Source organism: Otolemur garnettii, unplaced genomic scaffold, assembly GCF_000181295.1.
Source record: "Otolemur garnettii isolate 467f Iridium unplaced genomic scaffold, OtoGar3 scaffold00009, whole genome shotgun sequence".
NCBI classification, from domain to species: Eukaryota; Metazoa; Chordata; class Mammalia; order Primates; family Galagidae; genus Otolemur; species Otolemur garnettii.
This window is the reverse complement of record NW_003852404.1, coordinates 2,560,343-2,580,164: the sequence shown is the minus strand read 5'-3', so window position 1 is coordinate 2,580,164 and position 19,822 is coordinate 2,560,343. Positions and strand designations below refer to the sequence as shown.

The 19,822-nt window shown below is 49.6% G+C and overlaps 1 protein-coding gene across 1 annotated transcript in view; it reads right to left on the bottom strand.

The window, feature by feature from the left end:
• The window catches only part of LACTBL1 (lactamase beta like 1), a 17,733-nt gene extending 3,986 nt beyond the window's left edge, over positions 1-13,747 (bottom strand). The window contains exons 1-5 of the mRNA XM_012801523.1: positions 13,736-13,747; positions 8,327-8,462; positions 5,277-5,386; positions 2,406-2,563; positions 1,087-1,325 (exon numbers count right to left, since the gene is read on the bottom strand). Coding sequence (XP_012656977.1) covers positions 1,087-1,325; positions 2,406-2,563; positions 5,277-5,386; positions 8,327-8,462; positions 13,736-13,747 — 655 coding nt within the window. The remainder of the gene's footprint in view (positions 1-1,086; positions 1,326-2,405; positions 2,564-5,276; positions 5,387-8,326; positions 8,463-13,735) is intronic.
• Between the last annotated feature and the right edge of the window lie 6,075 nt (positions 13,748-19,822).

Sequence of the window (19,822 nt, the reverse complement as noted above, 5' to 3'; positions counted from 1 at the left end):
AAAAAAAAAAAAGGAAATACTGAGCTCAAGCAATCCACAGCCTCAGCCTCCCAGACTGCTAGGATTATAGGCATGAGCCACCAAACGTGGCCTTTTTTAAACTTTTTTTTTTTTTGAGACAGAGTCTCACCATGTTGCCCTCAGTGATGTGCTATGGTGATTCTCTCGTCTCAGCCTCCCAAGCAGCTGGGACTACAGGTGCCTGCCACAACACCAGGCAATTTTTTTTGAGTGACAAGGTCTCACTCTGGCTCAGCCTGGTCTCAAAACTGTGAGCTCAGGCAATCCACCCTCCTTGGCCTCCTGGAGTGCTAGGATTACAGGTGTGAGTCACTGTGCCTGGCTTTTTTTTAAAACATTCTTAAGAGACTTTGCTGTGAACTGTGGATTCCATTGCTATTATTTACCCACTTTTCTGCTGGTCTGTGGTGTTTGGACTGATTTGTGGGTGATCTTTCTGTATTAGTGGAAATTAGGTCCTCATTCTATTAAAATAATCTACAAATTTGACTTCATGACTTGCCATTAACCTACCAACTTGATTTTGACCTGCCAACTCATCTTGCTTTGTCCATTTAATTTAAATTGCTAGGCTTGGGCAGATGAGATGGCTCAGGCTTATAACCCTCGCACTCTGGGAGGCTGAGGCAGGTGGAGTGCCTGAGCTCAGGAGTTCAAGACCAGCCTGAGCAAGAGGGAGATCCTATCTTTACTAAAAATAGCAAAACTAACCAGTGTCATGGCACGTGCCTGTAGTCCCAGCTACCTGAAGGCTGAGGGAAGAGGCCTGCTTGAGCCCAAGAGTTTGAGGTTGCTGTGAGCTATGATGCCAGAGCCTTCTACAGAGGGCAATGGAGTGAGACTCTATCTCAAAAAAAAAAAAAAAAAAAAAAAAATTGCTAGGCTTTTTTTCTGCTTCTAGTTGATGTGATATTTCTACCCCAGGCCCACCACCCAAGCCCTGTGAGAGGAAGGTGTGGCCAGGCCAGGAAGCAGAGCAGAGAGGGGGCCCAGCCTGGCTGGATAAGAGGCTGTTCCCCACCTGAAATGGCTGGGGTGCATCCGGATCAGTGTTAAGACACTTACCTGAGAGCTGGCTGGCCATCCTTCGGAGGGTGACAGGCGAAGGCCTCAGTATGGGGCTCTCCTCTGCCAGCCCATCCATCAGGCTCTGCTCTTCCGGGGCTGATGCCACCCCCAGCGGGTTATTAATGGTGAAGGTGCTGGCATACCGCTCCAGAGGGTCATCTAGGGAGGCCACTGTGCCCTCCTCCCACAGACGGTACAGCATGAGGACTGGGAAGATCTTGGAGATGCTGGAGATCCTAGACAATGTTGGGGACACAAGGGTGCAAAGGGCATCCCACTTCCCATCCTGTTCCCCCAGCAACTTTCTAGTATTCTAGAAAAGCCCTGAAGTCAACATCTCAGACAGAAACTCACCAGCCCTGTGCAACTGCCTTTGGGATGCTCGAGAACACACAGAAACAGGGTACCAGGGGTGGGAAGAACACGATGAAAACCTACCCTATGCCAGGCCCTTTACCCACCCGGCACTTCCCATTCCAGGGACAGACCTGGGTTTGGGTGGCACCTCTGCCTCTCTCTGGCTGTGTGGCCTTGGGCAAGTTACTAGACCCTTCCAAGATTCAGTTTCATTGGCTATTTCACAGGTTGCCAAAGGATTGAACGAAAGCATGCAGGTAAAGTGCTTGTCAACCTAGCTGGCAGGTCGTAAGTATTTGACAGATGATAGCAAACACATTTGTTGGCCCTATTACTGGCACACAGGCTGTGTAGCATCAGGTACCCACAGTACCCCTGGGAATAAATGTGTGTTCACTTTGTAGGGAGCTTTGAGGATCCTGCAGAGGGTACCTAGGAGCCGAAACTACAGGAGTACAACTGAATGTTCCTGGCTACTTCTACCTGGGCCACTGCTGCCAACTGATAAGAGACCAGGGGGAAGGGCCCAAGGACCAGGTATAGTTCCTTTGTGGCATCTGGGGAGGAGGTGGCACAAGGGAGCTTTTTCTACTTTGGAGGTTTAAGCAGCGCCTGTGGCTCAAAGGAGTAGGGCGCTGGCCCCATATACTGGAGGTGGGGGGTTCAAACCCGGCCCCGGCCAAAAACATAAAAAAAATCTGTAATTTGGAGGTTTAGAGCTAAGGACTCTTCCAGAAGGTATTTCTTCCTGACCTATTATCCCTGTTGTGTTACATTTTGGTCCACTCACTCTGGACCTCACTCTCCTCTCTAAAAAATTGTCAAGATTTAAGGGCTCTGAAAGCTTAGACACCACCGCCCCTCCAGCCATGAATCTTTTGAGTGTCCTTATCTCCAAGGTCCCCCTGCCCTCCCGTCCCCTGCCCCCTCCACAGGATCCTGGAGGTCACCCGGCTGACCGGTACATGGTGTACTCATTGGGAGTCCCAGAAGCTGGGTCTGAGCCATTCTTCTTCCCGTAGTTCCCAGTCCAGAGCACAGTGTCGTTGTGGATGACAACCGCAGACATGGCAGCCAGGCCTGGAGCAGACATTGCCTCCCGCAAGATGCTGTCCACCTTGGGGGAAGAGCAAGTGCAGTGGCAGGCCCCCTCCGCCTCCCCAGCCCCCAGCAGTCACTCTGCAACCTGCCCACCCCCACGGTCATGCCCTGCACACAGGCCCTCAGTGAGCCTCTGGACCTTGGGTTCCCAAACCATCCCCCATGGGGTAGGCCCTCAGTGTAGGGCTTCCTCTTAAGATTTCTGCTCGAAGAAACATGTCCTTAGCAAAATTAAAAAAGGAGAAAAAGCTACTGATTTAGAAAAACCTCTGTCTGATGCCTTAGAAAACCACCAATAGGGTGGTGCCCATAGCTCAGTGGGTAGGACGCCGGCCACATACACCGAGGCTGGCGGGTTCAAACATGGCTCCAGCCAGCTAAACAACAATGACAACTGCAACAAAAAAATAGCTGGGTGTTGTGGTGGGCACCTGTATTCCTGTGGCGGGCACCTGTATCCCTTGGGCTTAAGCCTAAGAGTTTGAGGTTGCTGTGAGCTGTGACGCCACGGCACTCTACCCAGAGCGACAGCTTGAAATTCTGTCTCAAAAAATAAAGAAAGAAAACCATCAATAGACCTAGTCTGACCCCCTAGTGTTGGGGAACTCACTATAAAGGCTCCTAGGCCCTCTTTGAACATTATTGGAAATATCTCATTATTTTCAGCGATGAAGTACCATGAGGATGACAACAGCTAACATTTCTTGACCATTTAGAATGTGCCAAGCATGACACAGTAATTTCCATACATTGTCTCGTTTAATCCTCGTAAGTCAGTACTGATCTTTCCCCATTTTACAAATGAGAAAAGTGAGTCTGTAAGATAGACGAGGACTTGCCCAGTGGCTAACAGCTGGTGGAATCAAGATGAGAACCTTGTGCCGACTCCACCCCCAGTTCTTAATTAACTGCCAGCCCACCTTGCTGAGTGACTTTCCTGTCCTACGTTGAGTTCTGCCTACTTCCAGGCCCTACCCCTGCCCCAGCTTTGCCTCTCTGAGCCTCAGCATCCTCCTCTGTAAGTAGGATTGACGAGGACTGCAGAGAAGAGGTCGGGACAGCACTTGGCACATACTAGATGCTCGAGAGAAGGCAGCTGTGGTTATTATTGTTGCTTTTTAAAACATTGCTATGACCCTTCTGCTCCCTCTCCTCCACAAAAGCTTTACAGAAGGGAGGCCGAGGCAGGTGGATTGCTTGAGCTCAGAAGTTCAAGACCAGCGTGGACAAGAATGAGACCACATTGCTACTAAAAATAGAAAAACTAGCTGGGCATTGTGATGGGCACCTGTGGTCCCTGCTACTCCAGAGGCTGAGGCAAAAGGATCTCTTGAACCCAAGAGACTGAGGTTGCTGTGAGCTGTGATGCCAGGGTACCCTACCGAGGGTGACAAAGTGAAACTCTGTCTCAAAATTAAACAAACAAACAAAAAAGCTTTTCAGATACCTACAGACAGGAGTTGTGTCTCTGCACTGCCCTCCTGCTCCCCTTCAGCTGGTCCTTGCCTGGCAGTTTCGAGTCCCTATCCCCCCTACATGCTTCTGACCTTGTTTCATTTCTTTCTGTGTCTCCTAAGGTGACCCAAGTGGGTGGGGCCTGACTGGAGCAGGCGAGGGCTGGCTGACACCTCCCTCTAGTGCTTTATCATCTTGCAGTGGTTAAAATTGTGGGGCATTGTGGGGTGGGAGGTGAAAGGTATTTGTTTTTTTGTTTCTTTGTGTGTGTGTGTGTTTTTGAGACAGAGTCTCGCTTTGTTGTCCTTAGTAGAGTGCCATGGCATCACAGCTCACAGCAACCTCAAACTCTTGGGCTTGAATAATTTTCTTGCCTCAGCCTCCCAGGGAGTTGGGACTATAGGCACCCACCACAATGCTGGGCTAGTTTGTTTTTACAGACAGGGTCTCACTCATGCTCGGGCTGGTCTTGAACTCCTGAGCTCAAGCAATCCACCAGCCTCTGTCTCCCAGAGTGCTAAGATTACAGGTGTGAGCCGCTGCTCCTGGCTTTTGTGAGGGGTGTTTAATCATATTGTAGTGACTAGGCTCTGTCATCCTCTCCCATCTCATCTTTCCCATGTCCCACCTACAGCCTCTTTTTTTTTTTTTTTTTTGAGACAGAGTCTCACTATGTCACCCTCAGTAAAGTGCTATGGCATCACAGCTCACAGCAACCTCAAACTCTTGGGCTTGAGCAATTCTCTTGTCTCAGCCTCCCAAGTAGCTGGGACTACAGGCACCTGCCACAATGCCCAGCTGTACATCTCTTTTTAAGAGATGGTGGGGGTTTCCTCACTCTGTTGTTCAGGCTGGAGGGCAGTGGTGCAATTATTGCTCACTCCTGCGCTCAACCTCCCAAGTAGCTGGGGCTGCACATCACCATGCTTAGCTAACATATATATATATATTTAGAAATGGGGTCTTAGGACATTGCCCAGGCTAATTTTGAACTCCTGGCCTCAAGTAATCCTTCTATCTCAGCCTTCTGAGTATTTGGAACTACAGGTGTGAGCCATTGCATCAGGTCCCCCCCCCTCAATGACTAATTCCCCTCATCCCTATACTAAGGCAGGTCAGTATCTTTTTCCCGCCTTAGCCCTAGTGCCTAGCCCAGAGTCAGTGCTCAAGAGTACATGTCGAGTGGATGAATGAATGAAGCCCAGAGAGAAGGCCCTCCCCGTCATCACCCTGGCCTAGCCCATACACCCAGGTCCCTCCTGGGTATCACTGACCTTTTCCAGAGCCTCTTTCAACACAGGGAGAGGGTGAACCAGGGGCACAGGCTCAGGGTGCTGGGGACACATCCTCATGGGGGCAGAGGCCACCTCTGGTCCCAAGGAACCTGGAGAGAACATGACATGATGAGTAGGAGATAGAAATCAGGATAGGAGTCCTGGGGTCATTCTAGGAGAGAGGGGAAGGGTGGTAGCAAAAGCCACAGCCATGCCTTGGGGACAGCCCTCCCCAGCCAGCAACAGCCTTACCGGGAGACATCAGGGTGCTGGCAGCAGCCATAGGCACCGAGGGGCCAGGGGATGTGTGTGGGCGGAGAAGGCCTGGTCCCACGCTCACTACCTGCTGCTTAAGCTTCCACGCCTTCCACTGGGCCCAGTTCCTGGCTGGCAGCACCTGTGTGCCCTTCTCTCTCATTGGCCCAGCTTCCTGCCTCTGTGTGGCCAGTGGCCTCAGCCACACATGCCTGTGTACCTCTCTCTTCCCCTCATCCTGGTTGTATATGTCTGGGGGAGAAATCTGGGTGGACTTGGAGCCCCACTCAGGCTTCTGGCCTAAACCACAAGGGACAAGTCACTCTGTCACCAGAGCTGAGCCTGGGGATTTCAGGGGTGCGAGTTCATTCTGCCTGTATCCGGGTGCATGGCTTCCCTGGGACCTCAAGGACAGGGCTCGTGTCATCACAGCAGAGCCTAGATCACTTACCCTCTACAGCCAGCATGACATGTTAAGGACACTGAGCACCAACCCTGAGAAACCACATCTTCACACTGCCTCCTGAGTCTCCAGCAAAACTGAGGCAAGGTCCCCAAGGTTCAGTAAGGCCATAAATTCTGCCAGCTCCTCCCACCTCTTGAATCTGGCTGGCTGTGTAAAATGAGGTGGAATTGCTGGGGGTCCTGCTGCAGTCGGGGGGGCCCTCAGGGACTTGCTCCCTTGGAGGACAGGCCTGGGAGGGTGTTGAGAGTCCACCCTGAGGGAGAGGCCCCCTGACACTGCGGTCTTGTCAGCTGCATTAGCAAGCACCCAGGCTAGACTTACAGCAGGACCGCCAGCCACCCCTGCAGGATCCTGAGAAATAATCAGTTTCCTTGTTTGAGACCATTAGGTTTTGGGTGGTTTGTTGCTTAGCAGTAGATAACTGATATGGTCCCAACCAGGAAAATTACAGACTTTACGGAGGATTTCTCAACAACTCCATGACATAGGTTTGGTAATTAGAGTTGGGGGGGTCTCAGCTAGAACCTGGAGTTTGCACAGCCTGTGACCCAGGTAGGCCTGGCATCACCAGCCATACCCCTCTAACTGTGATGTGTGCACACAGAAAAAACCAGGTTCCAAGTAAAGGCAGATTTGATCAAGTGGATATTGCTTGGGTGTGAGGCCTGAGAGTCCCTCCAAGGCACATCTCTCCCGGGACCTACATCACTGTGGTCTGCAGACCATGAACTGGTTCCCATTTGTAATAAACTATATATAATTTGTTTTTGTTTGTTTGAGACAGAGTCTCACTCTTTCACCTTAGGTACAGTGTGGTGGCGTCATAGCTCACAGCAACCTCAAACTCTTGGGCTCAAGCGATTGTCTGGTCTCAGCCCCCAAGTAGCTGGGACTACAGGTGCTCACCACAACGCCCGGCTATTTTTTTTTTTAAAGATTAAGAGTCTAACTCTTGGGCAGCACCCGTAGTTTGGTGGGTAGGGCATCAGCCACATACACCCAGGCTGGTGGGTTTGAACCCGGCCAGGGCAGGCTAAACAACAATGACAACTGCAACAAAAAAATAGCCAGGCGTTGTGACAGGCACCTGTAGTCCCAGCTACTTGGGACGCTGAGACAAGAGAATCACTTAAGCCCAAGAGTTGGAGGTTGTTGTAAGCTGTGACGCCATGGCACTCTACTGAGGGTGACATAATGAAACTCTGTCTCAAAAAAAAAAAAAGTCTCACTCTTGTCCAGACTGGTCTTGAACACAATGAACTCAGGCAATCCACCTGCCTTGGCCTCCCAGAGTGCTAGGATTACAGGCGTGAGCCACCACACCTGGCCAAATTACATACACATTTTGAGAGAAAGAGAGCCCTTAGACATTTTTTGATATTTTGGCAAAATAATTTTGCATCTGCTGCGTGTAATAATTCAAAACTTGGGCTTCTACTTCATATGACTTTTTAAACATTTCCCTCAGAGTTCATTCCTGTGCATTTGTAAGTAATACTGATCCAACTGTGGATTGGTGGTTTGACAGTTTGAGAAGCCCGGCCCTAAGAACACGCCAGCCTACCTACTCAGGATCTATTTGCTCGAGGCACTAAGAAGCCCCTCATAAAGGACCTTACCCTCAAAAGAAAGGGTTGCGGTAGGCGAGGGAGGAGATGGCAAGAAAATAAAAGAAGGCATTTCTGCAAAACTTTCCCTGCGACTTGGGAGCCCAGGTACCCCACTGAGCTTTGAGACATGTGTCTCACGGGATGATACAGGAATGGAGAGCAGCGTTCTCCTCCATTCAGCACAGAATCCCAGCAGGGTGGAGGGCCCAGTGGTTGCTATAGTAACAGAGGGACTGGTGGACATCACCAGCAGTGGTGGCTACTTTGCTGCACCTTGACCAGCCCAGGAAGAAGCGGCTCCAAGAAATGGCAGCTGCTGTCTGTCTACACCTGTGAGTTGTTCCTCTTGGGGTCTTAGAGACAGCTAAGGGAACAGGGCTAAGGGCAGGGGTACCCTCCCTGGTGGCTGAAGGCAGAATAAGCTAAATAACCATTTGTACGTTCCTTTGATCACCCGGAATTTTATTCCCAGGCTGGCTGGCTTGAGGAGACCTCAGTGGCAATAGGATTTAATACACAAGGGCAGCAAGGCACAGGGAGGTCACAAGACTGTCCCAAAGGTGCACAGTTAGTGAGAGTTAGTGTCAGAATGGAGGCCAGAGCTCCTGAGTCTAAATCTCAGGGTTCTCGCCTGCACCCTTAGATTGTGGGTGGCAGCACAATGCCCAGGAAGACCCACGGGGTAGGGGTGAGAGGACCTCAAGATTATCTGCACTCACCAGTCTTCAGCTTGGGGAGGTGATACTGCCACAGGAAGCAGCCGGTCATGACCATGGACAGCAGGCAGAAGAAGCCGCAGCAGACAGGGAAGAGCCACTTCTCTCTCACTTTGAGTAGGCTGCGCTGCCGGCCGGCCTGGGAGAGCAGAGACACAGGGCACAGCCCCCGGGAGGTCAGCTGGAAGGAAGAGACGGACGCCCCCCCCCCCGTCCCCTCCTTGGGCTCAGGCTCCCCCAGACATCGTGAGAGCCCACACCTTTGGATTAATCTCACACCTCGCCAGGGTGACCTCTTCCACAGCTCTGCCCCGAGTGAGCACACACACCCCCATGCCTCACCTCCTGTGTACTTACCAAAATATCGTAAGATCAGCTAAAATGCCACCTCCTCCGCAAAGCCTTCCCCAATGATCCTCACCCACATCCCCTTCCAAGGCACTTGGAACAAGCCTCAGAACAAGGCACTCAGTGCCAGTGCAGCTCTCTGTGCTACAATAGTCGCTCCCACATCAGCTGATCTACCTAATAAGAGTGTGAGCTCTCCGAGGGCAGGGTCAGCCCCTTTCTTTCTCTCCTCCATGTCCTCTGGTCACTTCTGGTTGCTCACTCTATGTTTGTAGAGCGGGTGTGGGGGTCCTGAGAAAGCAGCATGAAGCTTCTCTCCCTGCCTCCCCACACACCCACTTTCTAGAACCTCCTCCTCTGTGTTCTTGACCTGGGAAAGAGCGCGCAGTAGGCCTGAATACAGCTCCCAACTTGTGGTTGGTACTCCATAGCAGTGGCCGGTGCTGGAAGGCTGGTCACAGTGCCACACCTCCCATGTTGCTCTGCCAAAGTGAGTCAAAAACCTTCGCAATGAAAAGAGGCTTGTTTGGAGATCTCAAGGAGGGATAGAGAGATTGAGGTCCTTTCTCAAGGTTTGGGGGCCAAGGAAGAGTAGCTCGTGGGGGTGAGTGAGGGCAGGTAACAGGGAGTGTAAAAGTGACACAAGCATGTCCTCCCCCCTTGCTCTCCCCTTCCCCTTGCTTGGACTGTTTTATCATTTGGGTGGGCGTGTAGCTGTTTATATATTGGTTTCATTTTAGTATTGCATACATTGGTATTAGAGTTCTTTCTATGTTCTGTATACTCTTTTTTTTTTTTTGAGACAGAGCCTCAAGCTGTCACCCTGGGTAGAGTGCTGTGGCATCACAGCTCACAGCAACCTCCAACTCCTGGGCTTAGGTGATTCTTTTGCCTCAGCCTCCCAAGTAGCTGGGACTACAGGTATCCGCCACAATGCCCGGCTATTTTTTAATTACAGCTGTCATTGTTGTTTGGCGGGTAGGAGCTGGATTTGAACCTGCCAGCTCAGGTGTATGTGGCTGGTGCCCTAGCTGCTTGAGCCACAGGCACCAAGCCTTTTTTTTTCTTTTTTTTTTTTGAGACAGAGTCTCACTTTGTCACCCTCAGTAGAGCGCTGTGGTGTTATAGCTCACAACAACCTCAAACCATTTTTTTTTCTTTTGCAGTTGACATTGTTGTTTGGCAGGGCCAGGCTGGGTTTGAATCTGCCAGCCCTGGTATATATGTGTATGTGGCTGGCGCCCTAGGTGCTGAGCTACAGGTACCGAGCTGAACCTCAAACTCTTGGGCTCCAGTGATCCTCTCGTCTCAACCTCCCAAGTAGCTAGGACTAAAGGCACATGCCACAATGCCAGGCTATTTTTTTTTTTTTAGAGATGGGAGATCTCCCTCTGGCTCAGGCTGGTCTTGAACTCCTGAACTCAAGCAATCCACACACCTTGGCCTCCCAGACTGCTAGGATTACAGGCGTGAGCCACCGTGCCCAACTGTTCTGGATACTGCTACTCGTGATTTGCCTTTTCACGTTGTGTTGATAACTTTGGCAAACAGGTAAAATACAATAGTGGTGAATCTGTGGCAAGATTGCCTGACTCTGAACCTCAGCTCGGCCACTTACCAGCTGTATGACCTTAAAAATGTCACTTAACTCTTCTACACTTAACTCTTCTATCTCCCCACCTGTAAAATGGGAATGATCATAGTGCCTAACTCATAAATGTGTAAGGATCCCATGAATTCATAGATAATATATTAAAGAACATTGTCTGATACGTCATAAAGCCCTATGAGCTAGTACACGTTTGTTCTGTATTTTTTGTAGATTGGGTCTTGCTGGAGTGCAATGGCTGTTCATACACAATGCACTATAGCCTTGAACTCCTGGGCACAAGTGATACTTCCATTTCAGCCTCCCAAGTAGCTGCTGGGACTACTGCTGCCTGCCACCGTGCCTGGCTACTATTACACGATTTTTAAATAGGACAGCTTTTCGTATTTCCCAAATTTCTCAAAATTGTCTTTTTGCTTTGCATTGTGTATACAAACGTGTGTGTGCACCCGTGCACTTGAGAAACATCTTTCCCAAAGGCCATAAATACGGGTTTCTATCCTTTTACATAAAAAATTTGTTTGGTTATAGTGCAAAGTAGGAATCCAATTTTCTTTTTTTTTCCATGTGAATAATCAGTAGTCCCAGCACCATTTATTAAATACACCAACCTATCCCCCCCTGACTTGTATACCACCTCTGAAATATATCAACTGTCTATCTGTACGTACAGACATCTGTTTTCTAGGCTCTGTTCCAGTAGAGCCACACTGAGTTTATATTTCATCCCTCTCTATCCAACCCTACACTCTCTTCTGTAACAAAGACCGCTCATGTGTTGAATATTCACTGTGTGCCAGGCGCCACTCTGCAGAAAACACTCTGGCAAGAGAGGCTGCCTACGACCTGACCCTGATGTCCTCCCCTGGCCCGCTCCCTGTCCCTTCTCCTCATGCCTTGTGTCTCTGCCCCTCACCCTGCACTGGTGCCCCTCTCTGGCCTGCACACCTGCCGTTCCCTTGGAACGTGATGCCCTTTCTACCCTTGCCCACCTGGCAAACTGTGTTCTTCACCCACGAGCATCTGTGAAGCCTTCTCTTCCCCACCTGGCAGAATGAATTGCCGACACTCTTCTCTCTACTTCATGCACACCCACTGCTCCTGGCTTACTAACTGGTTACCACCAGCTTCTTCGTCTGGCTCCCTACTAGGTAGGGAAGCTCTCTGCACCAGGATCATTCCTTCTTGGCTTTTGTGCCTCTGACACCTGTATCCCACCTGGCACTGGCCGATTCTCAGGAAGTGCTTTTGAACGCTACATTTCTGCACGTTGAAAGACTTGGGCTCAAAAATCAGCCCCATTTCCTGAGTCAGCTGTGACTATGGACAAGTCCTTTCTCCTTTCTGGGCCTCTGTTTCTTCAATTATTGAAGAGAGTTCTGCTACGTCTAAAGAGTTTATTTTGTACTCTAGAAATCTCATGAGATTTCAAAAGCATCTTCCAGTTCTAGAATTTGCGTTCCACATTGAAACCATTCTTTATTCATAGATTCCAAAGACCAAGGAACAACCTAAATATCCCTCAATTGGTGATTAGACTAACTACGGTACATCTTTACAATGGAACGCTACTCAGCAATGTAAAGGAATGAACTATTTTTTCATTTTTTTGAGACAGAGTCACCCTCGGTAGAGTGCTGTGGCATCACAGCTCACAGCAACCTCCAACTCCTGGGCTTAAGCGATTCTCTTGCCTCAGCCTCCCAAGTAGCTGGGACCCCAAAACGCCTGGCTATTTTTGGTTGCAGTTGTCATTGTTCAGCAGGCCCAGGCCCGGCTCGAACCTGCCAGCCTTGTTGTCTGTGGCCAGCACCCTACTCACTGAGCTACAGGTGCCAAGCCAGAATGAACTATTAAAACATACAATAATGGGGGTGGATCAAGCTGAGTGTCAGACTCAAGGGCACAGACTATCTAATACCACTTATATAACATTCCAGAAAAGGCAAACTATAGTGACAGAAAGCAACACAGTGGTTGCTTGGGGAGTGGGCCTAGCGGTAGACTACAAAAGAGCAGAAGGGAGTTCGGGGAGGTGGTGGAACCATGCTCTCTCTCTCGATTGCGGTGGTGTTTACGTACACATCTGTCAAAACTCACAGAACTGTATGTGTCTCGTTGCATGTAAATGATGACTCAACTTTCATAAAATGAAGCCATTAAAGGTCATAAGAACTGGGATTCTCCACCTGTTAGGGCAGGGACACCAGGCACATACCTCGGCCACAAAGGAGCCCAGAGGGTGTGCTCTGGCACTGATTGTCTCAGGGGTGTGGGAAGACACCCCCCTGTGAACATGGGCAGGGTCAGGGAGGGAAGCCTGGGGAGAAAACAGCCCACTCTCCCTAACAGGCACCTACAGCATGGGCAGCTCATTTTCAAGTGAAAAATAAATTTCAGAGACATTAAAGGACTTATTGAGGTCATGGTGAAGGGCAAGGCAGGGAGTCAAGCTCTGCGCTATATACCACCCCACTCACCACAAAATGTGGCGAGGGTCTCTACACCCCCCAATTTATAGCCCTCCTCTGGGGCCCCGCCTCATCTCAAGTCTGTCTCCAATCTCAGGATTTAGTCCGACAGTCCCGAAGGTGGGTCAGTGTTTAGCGGCTCAGCAGCTCGCCAGCTGCTCACATTCTGACCTGCAGTGGCCACCAGGAATCTCTCTCCTCCCCTTCCCTGCTGGAAACTGTAGGCTCTCCCAACCCCACCCATACCATAGCTCCTTCCTCCTTCCAGGGTAGACTGTCGCTGAGTCACCCTCACCTCCTCCCACATTCTCACAACCCGCTTGGGGACAGCCCCTCTTTGTTCAGTCACTCATTCAGAAAACACCCCTGAGGGCTGCTGTGTGCAGAGCCATAATTGCCCCTGCTGGGCCACACCTGCCCCACAGAGTCAGCAGAGCAGCAGCAGTGGTCAGACACAAAGGCGGGGCCAGTGGAGCAGGTTTGGAGTCGGGCTCTGCTAGCACCCACTTTGGGCAAATGACTTCAGCTCCTTGAGTCTCTTCTGCATCATGGGGAGGTCAGGTGAGAGCAAAGGAGATCTTGCATGCGAAGTCCCTGGAAAGCTGTTCAGGACTTGGAAGTTAAGACTGAGCTAGACGGGTGATAACTGCCCTGAGAGAGAGATGCAAACAGACATTTTGTGGAGGGCTCCAGGCCACCCAGGAGGAAGGGATGAGCTGGGCCTGGGGTTGGGAGGAGGAGGAGAGAGTCAGGGAGCAGGCAGGCGGAGATGTGCACAGGGCCACTCCAGGCAGAGGCCCGGGGAGGTGACAAAGAAGAGGGGCCACTTCTGGTTTGTAATGAGAATTCAGTGAGTAGATACAGGGGAAAGAGTTGGAACTGCTCGGGGCCTGCACGCAAGCTCTAGAAAGGTTAGTGATGGTGATGACGGTGGTGAGGGGGGATTTAGGCCAATAGTTGAAGACTTCCTGGGCTGTGCCTCACCTGGCTCTTCATTCTCTCCAAGGCCTGGGAAGATTCCAGCTCTTTGAGGATTCGGGTCTACACCCCAGGAGACCCTGTGAGCAGGAAATTGAGATAGAAGCATGAAGGAAAAGAGGACTGGGGCTGGAAAAGAGAAGGTGGGGGCAGAAAAATGCTGGCAAACAAGGAGAGGCAGAGCCACCCCTCCCTCCATGTGGCTCCACTCCAAGGCAAGGGGAGCAGTAGCCCAGCAACCCCAGGAGTCCCAGGCAAACTGGGCAGTCGGTCACCCTATCTGCCCTTGCGTCTAATTCCAGTTCCTCTTCCCCCTCCAGCCTGCTCGGACCAAACCCTATCAGGCCCCCAGGCTCTTGGCCACAGCTCACCCTCTTCCAGAAAGCTCAGGAAGGACAGGGCAATTCCGGCCTCACCACTGCTGTCCAGTGCCCCTGGGAGCCTCTTGTGTCCAGGAGACAGGAATGGCTTCCTGGGCTCCCAGGCACCAGCTTTGCCTGAGCTTTCCAGGGGCCGGCAGATGTGGTGCCTGATTTCCCAGCGCTAATCCCTCAGAGTGCCCTCTGCCATGGGGATTAGTTCCAGGGGTCCCAAGCAGCGGTGGGGGTGGGGGGGCACAACGTGACCCAAATGCTCCAAGCTGGTGGGCAAAGAAATGGTCTCTCCAAAGGGAGTCCCTGCCAAGCCCAAAGTGGAAAAGAGATGACTGGGGGGTGGGGGAGCTCTAGGGGTCCAGCCTTGGACTTGACCCCATGCCAGCTTCTCAGGCATCTCTGAGGAACCCCGGGCTCCTAGGAACACAATGTGAGGACCTCTAGGGTCAGCCTAATTGATAAATACTCAGGTAACCTGGTTCTAAATCCCAGTCTGTCACTACCCCTGTGACCCTGGGTAAGCCACACCCTCTTTGCTCCATCAAGTTCAGCTTTTTGTTATGACTTGGCTTTTATGCCAAACTTTTTTTTTTTTGAGACAGAGCCTCAAGCTGTCCTCCTGGGTAGAGTGCTGTGATATCACAGCTCACAGCAACCTCCAACTCCTGAGTCTCCTGCCTCAGCCTCCCAAGTAGCTGGCACCACAGACACCGCCACAATGCCTGGCTATTTTGTGGTTGCAGCCATCATTGTTGTTTTGGTGGGCCCAGACTGGATTCGAACCCGCCACCTTAGGTGTATGTGACTGACACCTTAGCCACTTGAGCCACAGGCGCCGAGCCTTATGCCAAACTTCTACTGCACCCCATGGCAGATATCAGATCTTTCTCAGTGAACATTCTAGAAGGTTACTCTTGATTTTAGTGGACACAAAAGATAAATTTGCCTTCTTGGCAGTAGGCAAAGCTGTACATTGGCATTCTAGGGGAGCTTGTATTTATTTTTTGAGACAGAGTCCCACTTTATCACTCCTTGGCAGAGTGCCACGGTGTCATAGCTCACAGCAACCTCAAACTCTTCAGCTTAAGCAATTCTCTTCCCTCAGTCTCCCAAGTAGCTGGGATTACAGGTGCCCACCACAACACCTGGCTATTTTTGTTGTTGTTATTGTTGTTTAGCAGGCCCAGGCCGGGTTCAAATCCACCAACCCTAGTGCATATGGCTAGTGCCCTAACCACTGAGCTATGGTCACCAAGCATCTAGGAGACCTTTTAAAAACCTCTGGTGTCGGGTGGCACCTGTGGCTCAGTGAGTAGGGTGCCAACCCCATATACCAAGGGTGGCAGATTCAAACTCGGCCCCAGCTAAACTGCAACAACAACAACAAAAACAAAGTAGCCGGGGATTGTGATGGGTGCCTGTAGTCCTAGCTACTCAGGAGGCTGAGGCAGGAGAATCACCTAAGCCTAAGAGCTAGAGGTTGCTGTGAGCTGTGATGCCATAGCACTCTACCAAGGGCAATAAAGTGAGACTCTGTCTCTAATATATATATAAATATATATACCTCTGGTGTTTGGGTTCCATCCCAGAGACCCACTGGGGGTAGTCTGGATGCCCAAATCTTTGAAATCTCCTTGGAGATTCCACTCTGTGGCCAAGACTGAGTACCAGCACCCTGGGCTAGTATGTTTCCAACTTACCTGTGTGTAAGAGCACCCTGGGACTTTGCTAAACTGTGGGTGCTGAGTTAGTGAGTCAGGATGGAACCTGAGAAAGGACATTTCTAACAGGCTCCCAGGTAGTGCTGATGCTGGTCCAAGGACCACACTTTGAGAAGCAAAGCTCATGTGCAATTCATGGATTACCCCCGCCTCCACACCATCACATCAACAGAGCCTGGCATTATTACTGCCTGTTGCTGGGTGGACACGTGAATGGGTGGATGCAAGTCTATCAGATCTTCTTCTGTAGCCCCCATGACTAAAAATCTGAGTGATTTTTTCCAAACTGCATATTGAGTGGCTGGAAAAATAGGCTCAGAGAGGAGAAATGACTTGCCACAGTCCCATAGCAAGGTCAGTGTCAACAACAGAGCAGGGACCCAGGTCTTCTCCATTGTACTTGGCTGCTTGGCTGATCTCCATGGCTCAGGGTGGGCAGGCAACCTGCCTTTTGGGCACAGACTGCGCATTGACAATGTACCAGATACAGGGCGTAGTGCTCTCTATGTTATGTCTTTTGCTCTGCACAACAATCCCAGGAGGTAGTTTCTATTCTGTCCCCATTTTACAGATGAGAAAACTGACTCGGAAAAGACCCCAGGAAGTGGCAGGACTGGGATTAGGACTCAGAAGTCTTGCAGTTTCCTAGACACCAACGCACCTCTCTTCTTGTTTTCCAGCCTATGAAGTCCTCTAAGACAAGGACTGTGTCTCATTCCGGTTCACACTGAATATCTGATTCAATTAATCCACTCCAGGGGTCTGCAACGCTCACTCCCAGGACACTAGCGCCACTAGGGACCTCCTCCCTGTGCCCTTGCCCCTGCTCCGACTCAGCTGACAACGGCCCTGCCCCTCCCTAATTTAGCTAAACCAGAACCCACAGCATGTCATATGATAGAGTGGCCACAAGGTGGCAGTGGACGCCCACATGCAAAATCTCTGGTCCAGCCTGAGACTTAAAAATGATTTACTTGAGTGTTTCTCTTCCTCCAGGTCCTTGTCCAGGAGCTTTCTGTCCAGGAGCCAAGATTGAAAGCACATATAGTGAAAATAAGATGAAGTCCGCCACGCGCTAGGGCTGACGTGACACAGCTGGTCTGGTCAGTATAGGTCCTCCCTGACTTGTGCCCCACCCTGCCATCCTTACTGTCTTGTAAATTTAGCTCCCACCCTAAAGATGCCTATCTTGAGTAGTTTAGGTGGACTTTTTTAGGAGATTAACTTTTGAATTGGAATGTTATTTTGGATCATGAGTTATACTGATTATCATTTTCCATGGGTCATGCGTTTGGCCGATCATTAAGATAAGAGTTAATATGGTCTTCGCTTTGAACTCAAATGTATAAAACTGTAATTTTGGGAATGGAGGAACAGAATAGTCTTGAAGAGGCTACTCTCACTGTTCTCCAGAATTTTGGCCTTCCGACAAATAAAGTTTGGTGGACCTATCCTCATCTCTGCATATTGGCTGACAGTGACAGGCAGTAGAAACCCTCTTTGTCGGGTAACAAGATAATCTTCCACAACAGCCTGGTAATGGAGGGATTATTCAACTTTCTCTCTTTTTTTTTAAATGATAATTTTTTTTTCTTTTGAGACAGAGTCTCACTATGTCACTCTTGGTACAGTGCTGTGGCATCACAGCTCACAGCAACCTCTCAGTCTCTTGGGCTTAAGCAATTCTCTTGCCTCAGCCTCCCAAGTAGCTGGGACTACAGGTGCCTGCCACAACACTCTGCTATTTTTTGGTTGTAGTTGTCATTGTTGTTTGGCAGGCCCTGGGCCGGGTTTCCAACCCGCCAGCTCTGGTGTATGTGGCTGGTGAGTTACAGGCATTGAGCCTATAGTCTTTTTTTTTTTTTTTTTTTTTTGACAAGGAGACTCAGGCTGTTGCCCTGGGTAGAGTGCTGTAGCATCACAGCTCACAGCAACCTCAAACTCTTGGGCTCAAGTGAATCTCTTGCCCAGCCTCCCAAGTAGCTGGGACTACAAGCGCCACCACAACCCCCAGCTATTTTTTGTTGCAGTTGTCATTGTTGTTTAGCTGGCCCAGGCCAGGTTCAAACCTGCCAGCCTCAGTGTATGTGGCCTGAGTCCTACACAAAGAGCTACAGGCACTGCCCTATTCATCTCTTTTATAGATGACAGAGTATATTTGTTTTTTGTTTAGATAATCTTCCACGACTGCTTCCTACTCTTTGGAAAAAATTCAAAATCCTTATCAGCACTGTACCCAGTGGAAGACCCTTGAGTCAGATTGTAGGAGTTCAAGTTCCAGGTCCACTACTCATCATTTACATGAGTTTGGTTAGATTTCGTGGCTTCTCTTGGATGGCAATGTGCTCATCTGTGAAATGGGATAATGAAGTAGAACTTCCTAGGACACAGACACAATTCATCCAAGCTCTTTGCCACTTTATGACAAGGATAGCCTTCCCTCTAGTTTTCCATACCTTGTTCCTTTTTATAATTTTGTTTTGTTTTTTGTTTTTGAGACAGAGTTGCTCTGTTCCCAGGCTAGAATGCCATTGCACTCTAGCTCACAGCAACCTCAAACTCCCGGGTTCAAGTGATCCTCCTGCTATAGCCGCCTGAGTAGCTGAGACTACAAGTGCACACTATAAGGATAGTTGGTCTGTACTATGAAATAACAGAAAATAATTATTCATAGTTTTTCAACAAGGCATAAAATTTCTTTGCCTGCTTTCTTTCTCTTACCGGTCCCCACCCCAACCCTTGTGGATTTCAGTCTATTGAGGAACCCAACAAATCAAAAGGAAATATAGATTCTCTTTACATTTCCCCCAGCTCCCTTGTCTTTTTGAATTGGTTTTTTTAAACCTCAAGTGATTCCTGAGTATCCCTGATAGATGAACAATCAGGCCTCAAGATCGGAAACACCTGGAAAATGTCTGTCTTGAAGAAAAATGGACACAGCATTCACATTCACACTGCCTTGTGAATTAAGCTGCAGTCACCTTCCTCCTCCCTTAAATTCAGTTCCCCACTGGACCCCAGGGCTGACATTCTTTCTTTCTTTCTTTGGGATGTCCCAACCGTTCTCTGTTCCTTTTCTCTCTCCCCTCAATCTGCCTTTTCTTCTCCCTGCTCTTTGCTTTTTCTCTCTCTCTTTCTCATCTCTCCTTCCCTTTCTCTAATATAAAATAAACTTATACTTTTATATTCTAATCTTGGCCTAGAGAAATACTTTTCTCATCCCACAAGCAGCACTTTTTTCCGACCTATCACACACCACAACGACTGGCTAATTTTTCTATTTTCTGTAGCGACCAGGTCTCACTCTTATGCAGGCTGATCTTGAACTCATGAGCTCAAATGATCGTCTCACCTCGGCCTTCTAGGGGGTCGGATTAGAGGCGTGAGTCTTGACATATTTATTCTGCTGCCTCTGCCACAAGATGAGTTCTGCCGGGTCAGGGAGCATTGTCTGTGTTGCTCACTCATGTGGCTGACGCACCTAGAACGGTGCTCAGCACAGAGTGGGTGCTTAATAAATCTGTGCGGACAACGGATATCTGCTAGGATATCTACTTTGCCCTATGCCCAAGTGTAAGACCTGGCAAATGGCAGATTTCCTGTAAAGTGCTGGGTAAATGAGTAAGTGGTTGAATGAATGAATGAATCAAAGCCTGACTGGGAAAATGCTAGGTATCTTCATGTATCCTGCAGGAGGAACATTTTTATTTATTTTTAGTTTTTTTGAGTTAGAGTCCCAAGCTCTGGAGCCCTGGATAGACAGAGCAAGTCTCAAAAACAAGAAACAAAAAATTTTAAAAAAGGAACAAGGTATGGAAAACTAGAGGGAAGGCTATCTTTGTCATAAAGTGGCAGAGCTTGGATGAATTGTGCCTGTGTCCTAGGGAATTCCAAAAGTCAGAAGTTAAGAGTGGTGAACTAGGCTCAGGGCCTGTGGCTCAAGTGGCTAAGGCGCCAGCCACATACACCTAAGGTGGCAGGTTCGAATTCAGCCTGGG